This window comes from Aspergillus foveolatus (assembly GCF_047715535.1).
Source record: "Aspergillus foveolatus strain CBS 279.81 unplaced genomic scaffold BDW70scaffold_79, whole genome shotgun sequence".
NCBI lineage: Eukaryota > Fungi > Ascomycota > Eurotiomycetes > Eurotiales > Aspergillaceae > Aspergillus > Aspergillus foveolatus.
The window spans coordinates 1-21,469 of NW_027396143.1; the positions used below are offsets into that span (position 1 = coordinate 1).

The window sequence follows — 21,469 nt, forward strand, 5'->3', positions numbered from 1 at the left end:
CAAGCTTGCCATTCAGGCAAAGCATATAAGAAGCTCGACGGTTACTGTTTATTAGTTCTTTAGCGAATTCTTCTCTAGTCCAATGCTACTTGTTAGTATCGACAACCCTAGCTCGTGACAATGACGATTGATTATTCTAGGCTTTGGTGAATACTTGATATATCTCTATTTGCAGAATTAAGAAGTCATAATCAAGACTGAAGAAATATCCAATCCTCGGTGCTCGCCCGGTATGATTTACTCCAAGTACTGCGTACGGAGTATTTAGAGTAATTCAACCAATCATCGTCGCCGGGCTTTGACCAATCGGGTTTGGCGCCATCCCACTTTTAGCCGCTTTAATCCTATCGAAAAATTTACCGCTAAGCCTAAAAGGCGTCATGACTACCAGATTAGTCTTAGACAGTCATATTTCCAGGGTGGCAAATCCCTTACATAATCCCCCATCGAACCCAACTGGTTTCTGTCTGCAACCGCGGAAGGGCGAAGCATTCCCGGCAATATATCTACATGAATGTCGCAGCTATGAATAATCCAACGCCCCAGGGAAAGCCACTTTTGGAAATTGCTTGCTTCAATGCCGATTCCGCCTCCCTCGCTGCCGCTGCTGGGGCGGATCGCATCGAGTACGTGTTCTGTTTGTGGCACCTTCATGCACCATTGGGCACAGTTGGTGATGTGTATAGCAATTGACTTGAACTCAGACTATGCAAGAATTATTCTTTGAGTGGGCTTACTCCAGAGCTGTCGACGCTGGCAATGTTGAAGTCACAGCTTCAGATCCCGGTGTATGTGATGATTCGGCCGACGGCCGACACCTTTAGCTATGATTCTGCAGACTTTGAGCAAATGGGCCACGAGATCGACATATTCAGCCAGCTTGGAGCGGATGGCTTTGTGTTCGGCATCTTGCACCCTTCTTCAGAGAACAGCCGGTCGCTTGTTGACGTCGCCCGGAATATGGCGCTGGTTCAACGAGCCAAGGGTCGGCCCTGCACCTTCCACCGGGCCTTCGATCTGGTCCCTGAATCGCAGTGGGACGCCGCTCTCCGTGATGTTAGAGACTGTGGCTTCTCGGCTATCCTGACTAATGGAGGGCCCACGGGAAACGCGGCGGTGGAATGCGTCGACAAACTAACCACCCTGGTGCAGTGGACGGAGCTGTATGGGGCTGTGGATGCAAGTGGTCGCCGTTTTCCAGAAATCATCGTTGGAGGGGGTGTTCGGGCGTCTAATATTGGACTCCTGCGGGATCGTACTCGGGCTGGGGTTTTTCATTCGGCTGCGTTGGGAGATGGAGATATTGTTTCAGCGGAGGAAGTGCGCAAAATCAGAGAAGCTCTGAGAGAACGAGGCGCACTATACGAGTAGGCTTTAACCCGCGATGTGTGCACCAGTGTCGGACGCTTTCCGTCCCACCGACTTAATGTACTGGATATACAGATTTTATTATATTATTCCGACATAGTAGCAAGGCCTTTGCAAGCTAGATAGCAACGAGATGTCCATATTGTATCTACATGGAATTGGACGTGTACAAAAACAGCAACCTATGTATTTGGCATCCGCATGGGTATGATATGGATAGCATTTGGTATATGATATCGACGGATTCGCCGCAGTCTACTTATAATAGACAGGTAAGGGTTGGGCAGTAATTTGCTAGTTGGACTGCTACTGATAAGCAACTGATCAGAGCGACGTCAAATGCTCGCGGTACCCCAGGCATGCGCCGTGATGCAGATATTGTAATATGTGAATTCTTTGTCTATCCACAGAGTAATGGAATCTGCATTGCAGATACCATCCACTGACAATATCATATCGCTACAGATGTGTGGATATCAAATTATAATATACGGATTTCAAATATATTGCGCATCTTGCCGGATTAGCAGGTATAAAAAACTAGTACAGAAACTGTTCTAACAACAACAATAGAAACAATATAGTAAATTCCAAAGACCAGAAATGCTACGAGCAATTTATGCTCATCAAGACGAGACAGAATCCCGCTTCGAGAACTTGCCCATCAATCCAAATGCCTTCTTCCACCGCACCTTCTTCTCTGATTTCCCTACCGGAGTTGAGATTTCATCCTGGCTCGTGTTCGTAAGATCTTCCTGGAAGGTTTGGCTCAGGGCATCCTGAGCCAACACGGCCATGTGTCCCAAGAAGGTGGGACGGGCCAGCAGATCCTCAATTCGGACTTGGTAGCCCTCCTGCTGAAGAAGCCAGGTAGCTTGACCAAGGGCAAAGAGGTCGCCGCCTAGGTCGTAGAAGGATGTATCTAGTTGGAATGTCTTTTGGTTTGAGTACATGCTTGGAAGCACTTGTTGCCAGGTCCGGCTGAGGATAGCCGAGTGCGCAAGGATATCGGAGATATTTTGGCTCTTGAGTTGCGAAGTTAGGAGCTGCTGGTCTGAAACACGCGGTGGATCTGGGAGTGTCTGGGGTGGTAGAGCGCGGAGGGTTTGAGGTGAAGGAAGCTGAGCCATGGGGTTCAACGTGAGAGTCATCATCGTATCGCACACCAAACGGAGGACTCTCGATGCAAAAGCTTCCGTAATAGGGCCCTTGGAGGAGTAGCCGAGCGAGAGGCTAAGCTGGTCACCAGAAACAGACTTGGAGACCAGGGCCAAGTCAGCCAGGTTGTCAATGACTCCTGCTCCCCCGACACGATAGTGCTGATTGTCGAGCTGCATGTGACCCTCGTACTCGACGTTCTGGTGGAGAAGAGCAGTAGAGAAGTATGTGCTGCAAGGCCAGTCGGTGCATCGCTGGATAATCTCACGGAAGCCAAGAGACTCGTACGGCATCGACGCAACTAGCTGATCTTGAAGGTAGCGGATGAGATCGAGACCAGTCCATTTATTGCCAAGGGCAACTCGCACCGGGATCATGTTTAAACAGGGTCCGACAGTATCTTGAACCCCAGGGATGGATGCATTCCGTCCATTAACGGTCAAGCCGAAGACAACGTCAGCGTCAGCAGAAAGCTTGGCCAGCGCCAGAGCCCAAGCTGCCTGGACTAGGGTGCCGACGGTAATGTTGCGGATGGTGGAGTTCTGAGAAATATTGATCGTCGTCCGGACTTCTGCATAAGTGCCTATTGTCTGGTACGTGTTTGGATGGTCTCTGGAGACAATGTCCGTCATTCTAGAGCCCTTCAGGAGCTTTCTCCAATATCCATAGTGTTCCGGGGTGATTGAACTTGGCAGCAGGCGCATATAATTAGCGTAAGACATCGTATAAGGTAGAGTGCCGCCTTCATATCCTTGCTTGATGGCGTCGAGAATCTTGGAGATGCACATTCCATCGTACTGGGCATGGGAGAGTCGAATAAGGAGGCGGTGCTGGGTCGTGCCTTTGCGTTTCGTCAGAATGAAATGAACGAACTGCTCGCCTTGTCGAAGGCCCTGATTCTGATCCCGTTGCTGAAGGCTGGTGGTGAACGTGTCTAGGTCGGTATGCGTCTCATATACGACGATGGACGGCCGGACCTTCTTGAGAATGACCTGATAGAAGTGGTCCCCAGAGCATACAAAGACGGTTCGCAGGATATCGAACGCATCCACAACCCGGGCACAGCTTTCTCGGAGGCGTTTGACGTCAAGCTGGCCCTCCCCGTCGAGATAGAAATAGTTAAGCATCCACCGGGATTCAAACAATTGTGCGGTTAAAGACAGAGCCTGGAAGTCCGTTACCGGGAGGACATCAGCAATTCCCCCCTTGAAGAAGCCGATTTTGGGGCAGATATCGGCCTGCAGAACGTCTGACTCGATTTCCGGCTTGTGGGCCAGTTGTAGAGACTGGCTGGGCACTAGCCTGCCTGATGGGCTGAGCTCATCCGCACTCTCGTCTACCCGCTGAGCCTGGAACTCATCCTCTTCAATGGGCTCCTTCGTTGCTACAGGGGATGCGTGGACAATGTTTGTGGAGCAAATGACCGCCAGCATGTCTTCAAAGATAGGATTGCGGAAGACGTCCGCAACGGTAAGCACAAGCCCCTCCTCTCGGGCAGCACTCGCCATCTTCATGGCCTTAATGCTATCTCCACCAACACGGAAGAAGCTATCTTGCTTATCCACCATGTCGGCAGGTACATCCAAAGCAGTGGACCAGAGAAGCAGGAGCGTCCTCTCCAAGTCTGACGACATGCGGCGACGGCTGGCGCGAGACATGGTGGAAAAGCGACGGGTGACTGATGCCATTCGAGAGACAGGGGAAACGGGCGGCTTCAGGAACTCGTTTCCGATGGCAAAGCTCTTTGCGTCGTCTGGGGAAACTGGGCATTGTTCCGTTTCCTGGACGGCTGCCAAGTCATCCTTCTTGAGTATCTGACTCAGTATTTTATTGACGCGTTCATCGATCTGCTGCTGGATTCGGGGGTCATTGATGGACAGCTTTGAGCTCCGAGACCTCACACTGCTTCGTCTACGCAGGCTAATTCGAGAGCGGAGATCGTCGTCCTGCTGGTTCGGGGGGAGGCTGCCGTTGGGTCCCTGCAGGCTGGAGATTGACCCAGATGGACTCTCAATAAAGGACACGAAGACTCTGGCAATGCCCGCTACCAATCGGTTTGCTTGGTCGGTCGAAAATGTATCGGACCAATACCGGACGAGGATCCCTTCGCCTCCTTGAGCGGTCACCACGTTCACCGTGACGGGAAACTGGAGATGGTGAGGACTAAAGCCTAACACGTTTTTCTGGGTCATACATACCTCGCTCGGGTCGTACGCTTTGAGAGTGTCAAAAGACAAGCCAGAGCTCCTTGAACTGGCCGATGGCATTTGGTTTTGAATCGAAAGGGCTGTGTTAAACAGCATCTGGCCTCCTAGGCCGAGCTCGTTCTGGACTGTTGCTAGAGAGCAGGTCTGATAGGGGATGCTGCGGAGAAAATCTGCTTGGACCTTCCTGTAGATGTCGGCAAAGGACTGGCTGGGTGTGAACTGAACACGGCAACACAGCATGTTAATATAAATACCCACAGCGTCCTGGATGCCAGGGACCGGGGCATCGCGTCCCGCGGAGAGGTAGCCAAAGCATACGTCTTCGGAGCGGGTGAACTCTCGTAGCACGAGTGCCCATGCTGCGAGCACCAGATTGGCAACGGTGACGGATTCACGTCGACTCAGTTGACGTAATTCGGCGAAACGGTGGAAGTCCATCTTCACAGACCTGAGCTCCCGGGGTCCATTGCTGGATGTTGGGAGATGGCAAGGCCGGGTGCCACGTAGATATTGCGCCCAGAAATCATTTCCTTCTTTCAAGGGACTTGTGCGCATGTATTCAATATAGTCGCGGTACCGTGGCCCTTGCTCGGATGAAAGCTGGCGTTCGTATGCTAACGAGAAGTCCCTTAGGAGAATGCCAACGGATGCGCCGTCGATAATGGCATGGTTCATTTCAAGCTTCATGAGAGCGCGTCCATCGGGCCCCTTGCACACAGTGAGCTGATGGAGTTTCTTGAGCGATCTCTTGTGGTTGGTCTGCTCGAGCGAGATCTTGTCTAGCTGCTCGAGCACATTGGAGCCGTCCCAGTCGAGTTCTACCAGGTCGGCATGGAGGTGCTTCAGGACCACTTGGTCAAAGGACCCGTCCTTTGAGCTACTGTCCACAAAGATGGTTCGAAGAATTGTGTGCCGATTCACCACCATTTGCCACGCCTTCCGTAGCCGAGGGACGTTGATGGGCTGGTTATCCCGGTTGTCCCCGATGTCGAAGATGGTATGCAGTATATAAGCCGAGGGGTCCCGAAGTTGGCTGAACAGGATGCCTTCTTGCATCGGAGAGCATGGATAAATGTCTTCAACCTCATCACGGCTGTGGATACTCAGTCTGGGGAGAGTATTGCTGAAGAGAGTCTGCAGGTTTTTCTGGGAGATTGACAGCAAGGGGTAGTCGGAGGGCATCACCTCAAGCTGAGCTGGCTGCTGCAGGACGTCTAGAGCCTCATAAAGCGTCATTTCGCATTCAGAGATCCAGCTGCTAATCTTAGCCTGATGCCGCATATTCTTGTTGTATGTGAAAGAGAATTGCAATTGGTTCTGGAGAACAATTGCGGAGATCTCGAACAGCGCAAAGCGTGGAGTTTGAGGCCCCATGTCTCCGGCCAGCATGAAGTCATTTTCGTCATACAATTTGCCATAGTGCTGGAACGGAGAGTCTTCTCTCTCAAGCTGCTGCAGCTTCCCGAGAAAATTGAAGACAACTTCCACGGGAAGACCCATTGATGGAGAACCCGGCTGGTTCTCAGGCGAGAGGATCGTTTGAGCAAAGTATGAGGTGCCGTGGTTGATAGTCTTTCGTCGGGCATCTTTGACCATCCGCAGAGTCTCAAGTATGTCGTCTGTACCATCTCATTCGTCAGTATTGTTCATAATTCAGACTGGGTCCCTACTTACTGGACTCGGGTTGTACTTGGAGAGGGCAGATGGAAGTAAACCACCCGACAGTTCCAGACAGGTCTAAGCTCGAATCCCATGGCTGTCTGCCGTGTCCCTCGTTGTAGAATGTAGGTAGCGGCCTATCGGTAAACGTCCGTCGGAATGAATGCATGATAACCGCGAGGAATAGGTCTAGGGGTTCAGTCCGGAGACGCTGGTGGCATTTGTCCAGCGCCAAAGTCGTCTCCCTTCGTCCAAAGAAGAACTTCTTGATTCGGACGTCGCCGTAATGATTCGGCAGATCATTCATGCCCCAGTACGTGGAGTTTGGGGGTACGACAGTGAAGGGGAGGTGGCTCTGGTAATTGTTCGCCTTGCAGTGTTCAATCTGCATACTGCACCAGCTCTGGAAGGAGAACGGCCTTTCAATTGCTAGAGAACCGGTTTTTAGATACTCCTCCAAGTCCTGTAGAATGAGACGCCATGAGACCATGTCCACGCAGAGATGGCTGGCAACCAGGAAAAGAATTTGGTCAACACCATGGCCTTCAAAGAGGTGAGCAGCGAATGTTGGGCCATTCTGAATATCGATCGTGTTCTGAGTAACCGCAATCACTCGCTCCAGATCATTCTGCTCTTGGAGGCTAGTTACTTGGAACCTGTGAGATTCGGTACCGTACTGTGGGATTCGTTAGCCTTTGCAGCCGTGGGATTTCTGCTTGCATCGTCCATATACTTACTGCCATGACCATCTGCTCCCAGGTCCTGTCCGATTGCCTAAATCGAGCCCTGAGCATCGCGTGCTTGTTCGTAACCGCCCTGAGGCCATTTTCAATGACCGCCGGCTCCACATGGCGAGATAATCGTAAAGTGATACTCTGATTGAAGCGAGCAGATCCTTTATAATGGGTAGCGTACTGGAAATAGAGCTTCTGAATGGCTGATAGATCAAACCAGGTATTGGCTCGCTCGCCCTGGCTGACCTTCCTGGTTTCTGGCTCTGCATCTTTAGTGAGATCTTTGACAGAGGTTGCTTGAAGAATCTTGTGCAGTGATAAGTTGATTCCCTGCTTTCGGGCATGAGAAACGATCCCCATTCCTGTAATGCTGTCGCCACCTGAATTTTGTTAGAACCCACCATTATATTCATAGCATCGCGCGTGGCTCACCTAGGCTCGTGAAAGATCTACTCAGATCCACCTCGTGGGCTGGGATATTCAATACGCGAGAGAGAATGTCGCGCAGAATAGACTCTGTGTCATTCTGCTTTGGCTCAAGCAGTCGCTCAGGCGCTGCAACCTCACGTCGCTTGATCTTGTCATAATCACTCATGATCCGATTGTACGTCGCCGCGTCGATTGCTTCCACCCACGCCGTAATCTTCTTCCTATCGATCTTCCCCGAGACAAGCATGGGGAGTGTCTTGATGACAGCCCAGGTCTGGGGTACCATATAAGGCGGTAGTTGGCTTTCAAGGCTGGCCTGTACCTCAATAAGTTCTGCCATGCCCTGGCGCTGCATGGCCTCCTCGTCGACCAGGGAGCACTGAGCAGAGGATATAAGACTAGTCTCGCTCGAGAGACTGTTGAGCGAGAGGATACAGACAAGTCGTTTCTGTAGGCGTCCACTCTTGGGAAAGAGGACCACGACATGGCGAACATGTGGGTGTTCGTGGAGCCTGTATTCGATCTCGCCTAGCTCCATGCGCTGCCCATGCAGTTTGACCTGGTGATCCTTGCGGCCGACATATTCCAAGGACCCATCTGCTGCCAAACGGGCAAGATCGCCTGTCAAGTAGACTCGTCGATCAGGTGCACCGGGATGAGTCTTCTGCGCCCACTTTGGGTTGGTGATGAAGGCTTTGGCCGTCTTATCGGGATTCTTCAAGTACTCCCGTGCGAGGACCGGCCCTTCCAGCACAAGCTCGCCCACCACGCCCACAGGGTAAAGACGGTCATGGTTATCGGGGTCCACAATCCAAGCTAGAGTGGAAGGGATAGTTCTACCGATATTTGCCGGGTTCCGATTTCTGCCAATTTCAGGGTTGAAGGTGGCATACACAGAAGTCTCGGTTGGGCCATAAGCATTGATGAAATGAACTTTGTCAGACCATTTGGTCATGGCTTCATGCGACATCATCTCACCACCACAGACGATGACCTTGAGAGAAGGTACAGAAGCTGGTTCCATGATGCTGGCAAGGGACGGAGTGCAGAAGAGCCAGGAGGCGTCCAGTCGCCTTATAGCCCCGGCAATATCATTAAGACGCTCCTCGTCGCTGGGAATGCAGACACAGCCGCCATAAATCAGTGTCCCAAGTATTTCCATAACTGCAGCATCGAAAGTGAGCGAGGCAAACTGGAAAACTCGAATACCGGGCTTCAGGTGGATAACGGGACCGTAAGCCATAGTGCTACTGGCAAATGCGCGGTGCTCAATGATGATGCCTTTCGGTCGTCCAGTGCTTCCAGAAGTGAAGATAGAATAGGCAACGTTTGCACTCGTCGCTGATTCTTGAAGGGAAACACGTTTTCCCCGGTAATGGCACACTGTCGCTTCGTCAACGCCGAGGACTGTTGGCACTTTGCCCGTATACCGCGAGCAGTATTTTGGCGTGCAGAGGACAATTTTGGCACTAGTCTCCTCCAGGATTTCTTCGTGTCTCGAGACTGGATGAGCCGGATCTAATGGCACGAAGGCGCCGCCAGCAATGAGAATGCTCATGATGGTGACGATCATCCACATTGATTTGTCCATGCACATGGGGACCAGGACTTCAGGCCCGACGCCGAGCTCCGAGAGGTGGCCCGCAAATCCAGAAGCAAGGTCCATAAGTTCCGTGTACGACAGGTTCCCATCCCAGGAAGCCACAGACGGTGCGTCAGGTCGCCGTACGCGTTGTTCGTTGATAAGGTCATGAATGGTACGTTCCACGCAGGGTGCAGCAGCTCGGTTCCATGTCGACAAATCCTTTTTATCTTCTGCACAGACTACCTCGAGATCGGAGAGGAGCCCGTTGTCAGATGTTGTAGTCGCCGCCAGCTGGTTAAGGACCACTGTGAATTGGCCAAGGAGCCGCTGAACCCTCGAGGGGGCAATCACGCGGTCATCGAAATAGGAGGTAATCTCAACTGAGTCGGCCAGTCGGCATTCAATTGTTAGTGGGTAAGTAAAGAACTCATGGTTCGTCTCAGTGCTCTGCGGTGCCCAAATGCTGGCGTTTAACTGCGGTTCGGCGGATTGAATGACAAGAAGGGTTTGGAACTCGCAGGCGGCGGCCGTATCTTCGTTGAGCTTCCGTATCTGCTGCAGACCAGCGTGCTGGTGAGGAATAACACTCGCGGCATACCGTTGGACTTGGTCAAGAAACTCATTGATCTTTATACTGGAGTCAACAGCAACCCGGGTTGGCACGGTAGTGAGCAGGGGACCAGCGATCTTCGTGGCGCCGACCAGATCAACATTGCGTCCCATTAGGGTTTCCCCAAAGCACACGTCGCTTGACTCGGTGTGCATGGATAGGACAATAGCCCAGGCAGCTCTGACCATGGCGGGAAGGGTGATGTCCTTCCGTACAGGGCTGACGTTCGTGGTGGCGTATTGTCGGCTTGACGCATTGATCGTCTTGGGGAGTGCGCTTTTGCTGGCAGGGAATGCAGGAGAAGACATGTTAGCGAGATATGCTCGCCAGAACTCATCAGATGCCGCTAGATTCCGTTTCTGAAGATGGTCAATAAAGAGACTGTAGGGCACTACTGGATCAGACGTAGAAGGATCAACGAAGTTGCGGTAGATTCCATAATTCTCCTCCACCTTGCGAAGGATTAGGGCAACACTCCAGCCGTCGTAGAGAGCATGATGGATTGACCAAGTAAAGGAGTGTACGTCGCCCTTCTCTGCGATAGTATAACCGGTTAGGGCACCGCCGGCTACCATGGCCACTTGGCTGGGATCTACTTCCCACTTGATAGGTGAAGGTTTCAGGACGACCTGCACGAAATTGGCAGTGGCTGTGTGCAAGATTCGACTTCGCAGGACCTCAACTTCGTCCACAGTTTTCTGCCACGCCGCCTTGAAAGCTGGGATGTCAACATCTCGCGAAAGCTTGAAAACTGGAGTGGCGACGTAGGCCCCCGACTGCTGGATCGACGCTGTTATCAGCCCCTCTTGCAGCGCGCTACAGGGGTAGATATCGCAAATGGAGGCTTTCGAAACTTCACAAGTATTGGCTACCTCGTCCAGCAGTTCGTCCACGTTGGTATTGTTGGGCAAGAGCGAGAAGGGGGATGGAGTGAGCGTCTCATAGGGCTCCGAGGTAGCATCAGTGACCCGGCAACACTTGACCATATCCGTCAGCACAGGGCATTGAAAAATATCTGCAACGCTGAGAGTAATTCCGTCGTTTTGAGCCGCACTCACAAGACTCATGGCTGTAAAGGAGTCACCGCCGAGACCGAAGAAGCTGTCGTCCGCATTCACCGAGCTGGGTTCAACCCCCAAAACCTCGCTCCATAACAGTTGCAGTCTGGACTGAATGGTGCCCTGGGCCACTGGAGTAGACTTCTCTGCAATGTCAGAGATTGAACTGACACTTGACCGGCAGCTGAGTTCCGACGTCGACGGGGTCGGGCCTTGACTGGGGCTTGTAGACTGCGGGCTGTCCAGAACGGTCTCTCGCGGCACATTGTCGAAGACGGACGAGGAGTAGGCCTTGAGCTGGTCGTTGGAAAGATCCTCAGCGATTGCGCGCAGTCGCCGCCTGTCGATCTTGGCTGACGTGTTGCATGGCAGTTCCTGTACTGGGAAGAACAGATTGGGAACCATGTAGAGAGGCAAACTCTCCTGGACTAGTCCCCAAACATGAGCAGCCGTGCGTATTCGAGCTGGAGTTGCGTCCAAGAGCAGATCATGGCTTGTGCTTTCAAGGGGGTATTCAGGAGTACAGAAGAAGACGGCCAGACTTCGAACAGTCTTGCTCTTTGGCGCGATAACTTCCACGACGACGTGGCTGTCTTCTGGCAGAGCCTGACGACACTGAATCTCTATCTCCTCTAGTTCAATACGCTGGCCGTTTAGCTTAACCTGAGTATCCATGCGGGAAATGAAGGTCAAGGTCCCCTCGGGATTGTACCGGACAAGATCACCTGTGCGATACATGCGCTCCTGAACAGCGAGCGGCTCTTTGAGCAATCCATTGTCGGGCCACCTAGGAAGCTCAATAAAGGCCTTGGCTGTCTTTTCCTCATTGTTCAAGTAGCCCCTCGCAACGTTGCAGCCTTCAAGGACAAGTTCCCCTACAGCTCCCAATGGCAGGAGACGCTGAGGATTGTACGGATCAACAACCCAGGCTCGGCCACAGACTGGCTTCCCAATAGAACTGCGGCTCTCCTTGGAAAGATTACCCTGCCTATCGACCTTCATGCTGACGGTTGCGATGATTGTTGCTTCCGAGGGCCCGTACGCATTGATCACAGCTCGGTCGCTCCAGCGCTCAATATGGCCCGGGGACATTTTCTCGCCTCCGGTAACAAGTGTGGCCAGGGACGGGACGGTCTTGGGATTGATAGTATTCGCTATTCCTGGTGTACTGTTCCAGTGCGTGACGCCCATCCGGCGGATAGCACCAGATATGTCGTTTACCCGCTCACTGTCGCTGGGAACACACACACAGCCACCATTGATCAGCGTTCCATGAATATCGAGCACACTAACGTCGAAAGTGTAGCTGGAGAACTGCAGCGTCCGCGTGCTAGAGTCAAGTCCAAGGTGCTTGGCGAGCTGGAGAGAGGTTGTGCTAAGTGCAGTATGCTGTATAACCGTCGCTTTTGGCATACCCGTCGTGCCTGATGTGAAAATGGCGTACGCCGCGTTGGAAGGCCTGGCCTTGTGGAGGCTTCTATCATGCCCACCCAGAGGCAATTGTTCAACACTTGCCTGGCTTACCACAAATGGCTGTGCTCCCAGGTTAGAGGCCGCGTCCAAACAGGCGCTAGAGGTCAACACAATCCTGGCGCCCAGGTCAGCGATGAGAGCTCGCAGCCGGCCATCTGGATGGGCTGGGTCCAAAGAAGCGAACGCCCCGCCTGCTTTGAGCACTGCGAGCTGAGCAATAATGGCCCAGGAAGATTTGTTGAAGCAGAGTGCAACGAAGCTTTCAGGCCCAACACCCAGTCGTTGGAGATGCTGTGCAAGGCGGGTCGCCAGTATATCTAGTTGCGAGTATGTGAAGTTTCCATCCCAGCCACAGATTGCCTGGGCAGAAGCGGGCAGACGCTGGGCTTGCTCCTGGATGAGGTCGTGGACACAGCGCTCACACCGATTGGGAAGGCTGCGGTTCCAATCGCCGATCAAAGCACCAGTAAACTCGTCCAGGAAGTCAATATCACCAATAGTGCTTTCGTCGGACATGGCAGCCTTGACCTGGGCGAGGACGTATTCGAAGCATAAGGTGATGGCATCTGCATAGGCCTCCGGGAGTGAATCTCGCAGAAATAAAAACTCTACCACGCATGTGCTCTTCGACATTTCTGCCCGTACAGCAACTGCATATGTCTCCTTGCCGAGCCCTCTCATGTGGGAGCTACGTCTTGCAGAGGAGCCTTTGCGTTCATTCAGATAGAAGACAGTGTTGAAGAGCTCGGACTGGGGCATGGGGCGCATCTTAAGCACATCAGCGAGAGGCAGTCGGCGAGCCTCTGCGTGCTTCATAGTAGTGTCAATTTCTTTCAGCGCGGTATGGATCGAACGATCGTCCTTGAGGGAGAGGCTTAAGGGAAGAAGGCCGGCCTGGTCAGACTCTGAGAAACCGAAGCAGACCTCAAGAAGGCCCGTATAGCATCGGATAATGATACCCCACGTAAGCTGGAAAACTGCTGCTGGAGAAATATCACTCTGGTCGCAAGCTTGACGCAAGTCTTCAACTTCCTCGATCACCAAACGGGCAATGCTAGTCTCGTCCGCCTCCCCAGACTCGCTACTGAGGGACGGGAAGAGGCATGGTTCAGTTCCGGCCAGATAACTCTTCCAGTAGTCTGCATCGGTCGTAAAGACGGATGAAAGGTGATTGTTGACTTTCCCTTCTGGTCCCAGGCCGACCAGGCGCCCGTTACGGCCTCTGAAGACGAGGAATCCCTCCGGGCCATATTGCACAAGAAGACCCGTCTTGAACATTCGCTGAACTGGTCTCTTGTCGGGAGAAATTACGAGCGATAACCAGGCTGGATCCTGAATGAAGGCATCAGCGGACGTGTCGAAGAGATAGCCTTGGGCCTGTCCATCACTCTCAACAAGAAGCTCCCCAGTGGCGCCAACGGGTAGAAGAATATTGTGATCGGATGAATCGACAACCCAAGTTTTGGTGCCCGGTGCTTGCTGCAGCATCAAAATATGGCCGGACTTGGACCAACGAAGGGCTGTAGGTGAACATTCAACGGCACCGTAGTATGAGTATACTCGTGCAGCCTGCGGAACCCTAAGTTGCTCAACACCTACTGGCAGCGCATCACCGGTGAGGACCACCTGCCGCATACTATGGGCATCTGCAATGTTGGCAGAAGTAGCCAGACTCTGGTCCATCCGGATAGCGGTCGCTCTCATCTCACAAGCTGCCTTGGATAGGTCGTCTGGACTGCTACTCTGCGGAATGCAGACGCAGCCGCCGTGACTCAATGTGCTAAATATTTCGAGGACAAACTCGTAGGACGAGATATGTGCGCATTGGAGCATACGAGTGGACATATCAAGGGAAACGGAGCGCGCGAATGACCGGCAACTTGTGGCGATCGCGCCATGATCAAGAAGAAGGCCTTTTGATGGGCCCATAGGGTCCGTCGAGAATACGGCGTAGGCGCACTCGTTGAATTGATGCCACTTCGAGCCATCGATTTGGAGGCTCCGCAGAAGCTCGTCGGTAACTGGAATGACATACGGAGCCAGATCCTCCAAGGACATCACTCTGCCTGGACAAGCTAAAGCCACTTGAAGATCAGCAGCCATCATCCAAGCTTCGAGCTCTGCATTTTCCGGGTCCGTCGCAAGCGGAATGCAAATGCCACCAGCTTTCCAGGTTGCGATAATGGAGATAATGGCCCACAGGGACTCCGACTGTTCGAAAGCTATGGGAACTTTGGTACCTGGCAAGACGCCCAGATTGGTCATGTAATTGGCCAAGGCCGAGGATAGGTCATTAAGTCGAGCGTAACTCAATTCCAGTGCCTCGCTCGCGATAGCAATGTTTTGAGGTGTTTGCGATGCAAGGGCCTCGATTTCGGCACAAATGGATGTGGTTGGTGTTTGAACTTTGGAATTATTCCACTGACATATCTGTTGGATATCCTGGGCCCCTAAAACAGGTAGGCTGCTGGAATCTGAGACTGGCGCATTGATCATATCTGCCAGAGACTGCAGGAAGACCTCCGCCACATTCTGCGCTTGGGCATCAGAGAGCCAATTGTTCCAGTAATCCAACACTAGTTGAGCGTCAGAATCAGTAGCTTCAATGTTGACGTAGACAGAGAGCTCAGCGGGATCATGAATGAGTCCAACTCCCTTGAATGTGATGCACGAATCAACAGCATCATCAGCGGGAAGCTTTCGATAGGAAACACCTGTGTTGAAAAGGGATGTCCGAGAGATCTTCATTGCATGTTGGATGTCGACCAGGGAGATATCCCTGTAGGAGTAATTCCCCATATAGTCATTCTGAATCTGACGCACAACTTCCATGGCGCTACGCGAGCCTGTTTTGGCGCGACAGACAAGCAGATTCATGGCGGGGCCAACGACAGACTCGATGCCAGGGACTGGCGCATCTCTCAGCGAGACCGTGTAGCTGAAGCACACTTCATCTGCCTTGCACAGATTAGCAAGAGTCATGGCCCAGGCGCCGTTAAATGCGTTCGCCACTGTAATGTTGTTGTTTGCGCAGAAGAATTGTAACTGGCGGTAGCTCTCAAACGCCAGTCGGATGGATCGAAGACTTTTCCTGCCAGGGATATTGCTGACATCTGGCGCGAGACGACACGGTTTTAGGTCGGTTAGATATTCGCACCAATGCTGGATCCCCTTTTCAGTTGGCTGGCGTTGCAGGTACGCAATATAATCTTTGAATTTGGGCCTGCTTGTCGCGTTGAGAGTGTCCGCATAGGCGCTCTGAAGGTCACGAAGCAGGATGGAAATGGAAGTACCGTCCATAGCAGCGTGGCTAAGCTCGAGCTTACAGATAACCTTTCCAGACGCGCTCTGACAGAATGTGATACGGTGTGGTGGGCGGATTGCGCGGTAGTCTGCGCGTGGCTGGTTTTCTAGCTCCGCCAGGATGTCCTCATCCCGAGAGCATTCTAATAGTACCGGGGATGAGTCGTATTCCTTCAGTACAATATGACTAAAGGGTTGACGTCGACACAGCCCGGTAGCAAACACAGTGCGGAGCATGGCATGATGCTTTACTACTTTCTTCCATGCATCAGCTAACCGCTGGATATTTGGGTTGGGCGCCGCAGAGGCTGGCTCGACCTCCCAAGATCCCGAGACAGTATACAGCAACGGGTCTCGGGCTTGGCTGAGAAGCACACCTTGCTGCATTTTGGAGCAAGGGTATATATCTTCGACCTGCTCAAACGAGCGCACTCCGTAACGACGTAGCGTCTGTGTCTCCAGTAACGCCAGCTCTTGGTAGGTCAATCCCATTAAGGGGATATCACTTAGGGTTGGTCGAGGTTTCAATCCAGGTAGCTGGGTCGCGAGGGATTGTAGAGTCTCCTTACAAGTCTTCACCCACTGCTGAACACGTTCCTGGTGATTCATTGACGAGTTGAAAGAAAAGACAAATCGTAGTTGACCCCCTACAACAACTGCGGAGACCTCAAAGAGGGAGAAGCGAGGAGTCTCACGGCCAAAGTCAGCTGAGCCGCCGCCTTCTCGAGTCTCACCAGCCATTTTCTGTGCCAGCTGGAACAGTCCATCAGTACGCTGGAGATCTCTGTGCTGGCCGAGGTAGTTAAAGTTGACTTCCATCGGGCAGTCGTGGAGGTAGCTAGCACCCAGCTGAGGAAGAACCCGGCGCACAAAGGCCGAGCGCCCGTTGTCAGGCACCTGTCGACGGCGATCCTTGACCCTGATAACTGCATCTATAGCATCTGTTGTCTGCTCAATGATGATGGGGTAGAGAGTCGTGAACCAGCCAACCGTCCGGGAGATGTCAATCCACGTGTCCCAGGGCTCGCGCCCATGGCCTTCGTTGTAAATAACAGGCGGAGAGCGGTCACGGAAGGTCTGGCTGAAGCTGAAAAGCATCGCGGCAAGTAGGAGGTCGACCGGTTCAGTACAAAGGCTGTTGTGGCAGTCGGCCATAAGAAGCGACGATTGTTGCTCGTCCAAGGAGAAAGACGCGCATTTGACATCACCATAGACAATCTGCTCCTCTGTTAACCCCCAGTAGACAAAGTCCGGAGCTGGAAGGCTCTCCAGCTTTGGCTGCTTCCGCTCAAGCGTCTTGCTGTGCTCTGATTGCAGGTGAAGCCAGGTCTGAAATGGTAGTGATGTGTTCAGGGACGACAATCCGGAGGGATTAGTAAGAATCTCTTCGAGGTCTTCCAGAATCACTCGCCAGGAGACAATATCAACGACCAAATGGTGGCCAATCATGGATAGGAGTTGTTTCCCCCCAGAAACATCGAACAGGTCAATCGCGAGAAGGGGTCCTGTGAAGCAAGACAGTGACGATTGACTTGTCGCGACGAACCCGTCTATTGCGCTCTCCGAATTGACTTCATGTTCCTCCCAACGGTAGGAAGTGGCAACTTCGTTTGTTATACGCTGTCGAATCACTGCTCCAGGGCCGGAAACGTCAAAACGAGCTCGCAGCATGGAATGTCTCAATACCAGTGTCTCTACCGCTTGACGGAGGGTTGTTGCATCGATACGTCGGTTAAGTTTGGTCAGAATACTCTGGTTGAAGTGCCCCTGGCTCTCTTGACGGACCTGGAAGTGAAGAGCTTGAATGGGTGAAAGGTCAAAAGACTCTTCGATTTTTTCGTCATAGCTCGCGGAGGCGGGGGTTGAGGTTGATTTGGTGCGAGAGGTGAGGTCGCCAATGGAAGAGCTGCGAAGGATATCCTGCACGGTCATTACAAGGCCATGTTTTTTGCACTGGTTCATGCAAGTCATAGCTGCAATCGAATCTCCACCAAGTCTCAGGAAACTCTCATCCCGCGGAATCTCCTCGACGGGGATATTGAGCAGCCGACTCCAAACCTGGGCAATCTGGAGCTCTGCATCACTCAGAGGCTCCTCCTGGGAGGAAGCCACTATTGTGGTTGGCCCTGTCCGATAGGGATCTCTATCCAGTCGAGCTAGCCAATGGAGAATGCCCTTACGGTCCAGTTTCCGAGAAGGAAGGAATGGCATTTCCTCAACGAAGAGCCAGACCGCGGGAACCATGTACATGGGCAATTGTCCGGATAGTCGTTCCCTAAGTGGTGTGAGGGACTGCTTGAGGAGTCCTGGTGGGAGAAGGCGCAACGGTTCTGTTTTCTCTTGTTTTTCATCGCTGCTCTTGATTGACAATACAGCTGTAAGCTTCCCAGCAGCGTAACCCTCTTTTGGGAGAAAGACAACACAGTGTTTGACCAGATCATCTGCATTCAGACAACCTTCAATCTCCCCCAGCTCAACTCTCTGGCCGTGCAGCTTAACCTGGGTATCTTTTCTTCCAATGTAGGTCAATGATCCCAAGTCACTGTTGTAACGCACGAGGTCGCCCGTCTTATAGAACCGACGGCGGCTTTGCCCCGGAGTAAGTGCTCGATGTACGAACTCAGGATCATAGATGAATGCCTCGTTCGTTTTCTCGGGGTTGTTGATATACCCCCGAGCCAGCGTTGGCCCTTCCAGCAGCATTTCGCCAACAGCGCCTACTGGCACAAGCTGATTGTGGTCATCAGGATTAACAATCCAGCAGCGAGTATTGAGGGGCAGTCCAATATCTCTGCAATCTGTTTTTGCAGTAACGTGAGAGTTGATGGCTGCTGTCACAGAAGCCTCAGTCGGACCAAACCCGTTGACCAAGCTGATAGTTGACCATTTGGCCCGGTGGGTTTCGCTCATGGCCTCTCCGGCCAAAATCAGCGTCCTGATTTCTGGGACCATCGAAGGTTCCAGGAATTCGATGAATGAGGGGGTAAGTGATGCATAGTTTGCGCGTAAGCGTTTGATTGCTCCAACTATATCGTTCAGCCTGTCATCTTCGCTCGGAACGCAAACACAGGCTCCGTGCATGAAAGGTGAGACTGATTCAGCCAGGCTAGCGTCAAATGTATAAGCTGCAAACTGTAAAACGCGAGAGTCCGGAGAAATCAACAGCCGTGGTCCATGGGCCATAGCACTTGAGCAGTAGGCGCGGTGTTCCAGTAGGGTCCCCTAGATATTCATCAGTTAGTGAAGCCAGGTATAACTTTCTAGAAGCAGCAACTAACCTTCGGCTCTCCTGTTGATCCAGAGGTAAAGATAACATATGCCGCATTGGTGCAGTTGACCCTGTCTGATGAAATGAAGCCAACTGGTGCGGAGGGGATTCTCTCGAGGGTGCTCTGCGAGAGAGGAATGACAACCTCGGCGAGGCCAAGGAGACGGACTGCATGCCACTCAGAGCAGAGAACAAGCTTCGCGTTGACTTTTTGGATAAGTGACTGAAGGCGCGCCGGGGGATGGGTAGGGTCAAGGGGGACGAAGGCGCCTCCTGCTTTCAACACGGCCAGGAGAGCAACGAAGTACCACATCTAAATGCCGATTTATTAGTACCAAGGTAAATCTCTCTCTGCCAGGATACACGTACAGATTTGTCGAAACATAGAGGAACTAAAACTTCGGGGCCGACGCCTTGTTCCTGCAAATGATACGCCAGTTTCGACGCCTGCTGGTCAAATTCCTTAAAGGAGAGGCTTCCGTCCCAGGCGCATATGGCTTCATCAAGTGGTCGACGGACCACTTGCTCCCGAATAATATCATGGATGCATCGATCATGAACTTGGGGCGAAGGGCGATTCCAAGCGCTGATCCGTTGCCAGTCAAGCTCTGTGAAATAATTGAAGTCTGCGACTGGTATATCCTCCGGCGACAGAACGCGGGTTAGCAAATTCTGAAATAGGACAGCAATACCTTTGACATGCTCCATGGACATGCCGTCGTTGCGCCATTCGAGGAATATGCGCACATTCCCTCGGAGAACTTTGACGTGAAGTCGGAGAAGACACTTTTCCCAGCTAGTCAGCCATTTGTATGCAGAAGTTAGGATTCAAGATTTCAGACCGGCTCCGGAATTGTCAGTGCCAATGCAGATGGGAGCGACGGGACTGCTGCTCCCTGTAAGCTGCCCACACAAGAGCGGATCAGCACGACGGTGTTATATAGCTGGTAGCCATCACCGAGGGCATTCCGGCCTTCTTTGATAGCAAGGGTTCCAGTAACCGTCGCTCCTTTGGCCTTCTCAACAATTGTACTGGCGAAGTCTCCATCGCCAATGACTAATCGTACTGTGGTCAGCTCCATAGCATTCGGTGATACTTCCCTTGTAGCCGCCCCTTCTCCCGCGGCAATGAACTGATAGCCGAAACAGACATCGCACGAGTCCATATAACACCTGAGAATCAGTCCCCACGTGGCCTGAATGACCGCGCTCAACGTGTTGTTGCGCCAAGAAGATAGCAAACGAGCATCGTCGCCAGCGTTGGGACTGACGCGTAAGGACATGGGCCTTTGCGTCTGCTCAGTGGCAGAGGCGAACTTGGGAAGACAACATGGGGTAATTTTGGCCATCTCGTGGTATCGGTCAAGGATATATGCACGTTATCCCAGCGCAACTTTGAAACAAAAGAAGGGTATATAGCTTCGGGTTAAAAGGAAGTTTCTGTGATGAACCTGGTCAGGGAGATGGAGGATCGGGACAGACGGGTGCTCAGGGTCGACGATGCAGCAAGGAGGGATGTCTTTGAAAGGAGATTACGCGAGGGGAGGTATGATAGAATGATGTTTTGATCGTAGAAGCTCTGTGAAAAAACAGGTGTCAAGGGTATGAATTGCTGCAGCGATGCAGTCGCGGGAACCACCGAGATGCTGAGATCGTAGAATGAAGATAGATCGTCGATCAGATTTCGTACTGATCGCAGATCGTCCATCGAGTGCATTATCTATAAACCCATGTCCCAAGGCTCACGACGTCGAGCCAATATTCCTCCATCCGTTCCAATCTCCGGTGATCTAAAAAAAGAGCTCACCCACCACCTCCGCAACCAGTTGAAGCACCTACAGCACACTGCATAGGCAGGTCGGTAGGATACGAACATCTAGGGGCCTCTGTGGACGTTCCCTTGTTCCCAAACTCAGAGTACCCATGTTTGTCACGATGAATCCAGCGCGCAGACAAGAATCGCGTGGCCATAGGTCAAAAGTGAGGATTGCATTCGTATTCCGAGTTCGTGTGCAGCAGTTAGGGTTAGAGATTAGCAGTACGATTACAAAAACTGGTACCTAATATTGTATACGAGCTTGACACCTGCCAATCACCTGCAGATCCAAAAATATCTCCGCCACCGGCAATCTTCAAGCCTTCGAGGAACTAAGACCTAGCCACGCCGTGAGCAGGTTGGACCCTGCGTGGTACTACTACCGTTCACATCTCCGACAGCTGAATCCTGCTTTCTGCGCTTAAGGAGTAACCGGCACGTTCCTGACAGGACATCGCTTGACGCACCGCTCTGATGCACCGCTATTATTTTCCGTTTAATCTTTTGTTCGTCAATCGACAGTGAATATTCTCACGTAGACCACTGTCCTACTAATGAAGTGAAAGTTCTACACGTCTTAACCGCATATATTGCGACATTGAATCTGTCGACAGACGCGGGGTGGATGCACCGCCCCCAAACATACGAGCGTCGGATACGAGGAGCATTGATCATACATTCCCCGCGGGATCTGGAGCTATACCGAGTTAGTATATTAATGCTGTTTCAAGATCTGGCTATTCCAATCTGGCTAATAATAGCTCGATATTTCTTGCTGGCCGGATTGTATTGGTTGTACCC

General features: G+C 52.2%; 2 protein-coding genes across 2 annotated transcripts; one reads left to right on the forward strand and one right to left on the reverse strand.

The window, feature by feature from the left end:
- Window positions 1-140: 140 nt before the first annotated feature.
- On the forward strand, window positions 141-1,543 carry BDW70DRAFT_143769 (copper homeostasis protein CutC). Its single transcript, XM_073738147.1, has 2 exons — window positions 141-626; window positions 705-1,543. The coding sequence occupies exons 1-2, from the start codon at window positions 511-513 to the stop codon at window positions 1,369-1,371; spliced, it is 783 nt and encodes a 260-aa protein (XP_073591986.1). The 5' UTR covers window positions 141-510; the 3' UTR covers window positions 1,372-1,543.
- Window positions 1,544-1,994: 451 nt separating this feature from the next.
- Window positions 1,995-20,201, reverse strand: BDW70DRAFT_163771 (uncharacterized protein; the record flags this gene model as incomplete). The annotated part of the gene is made up of 9 exons (XM_073741359.1): window positions 1,995-4,673; window positions 4,725-6,352; window positions 6,408-7,068; window positions 7,130-7,506; window positions 7,559-10,727; window positions 10,809-18,806; window positions 18,863-19,165; window positions 19,222-19,638; window positions 19,695-20,201. 9 exons carry the CDS (start codon window positions 20,199-20,201, stop codon window positions 1,995-1,997), a joined length of 17,739 nt encoding a protein of 5,912 aa, XP_073591987.1.
- Window positions 20,202-21,469: the final 1,268 nt, after the last annotated feature.

Coding starts and splice junctions, on each gene's coding strand:
- BDW70DRAFT_143769 (XM_073738147.1), top strand. CDS start 511: ATGAATGTCGCAGCTATGAATAATCCAACGCCCCAGGGAAAGCCACTT. Junction 627..704: donor GCTGGGGCGGATCGCATCGA/GTACGTGTTCTG, acceptor ACTTGAACTCAG/ACTATGCAAGAATTATTCTT.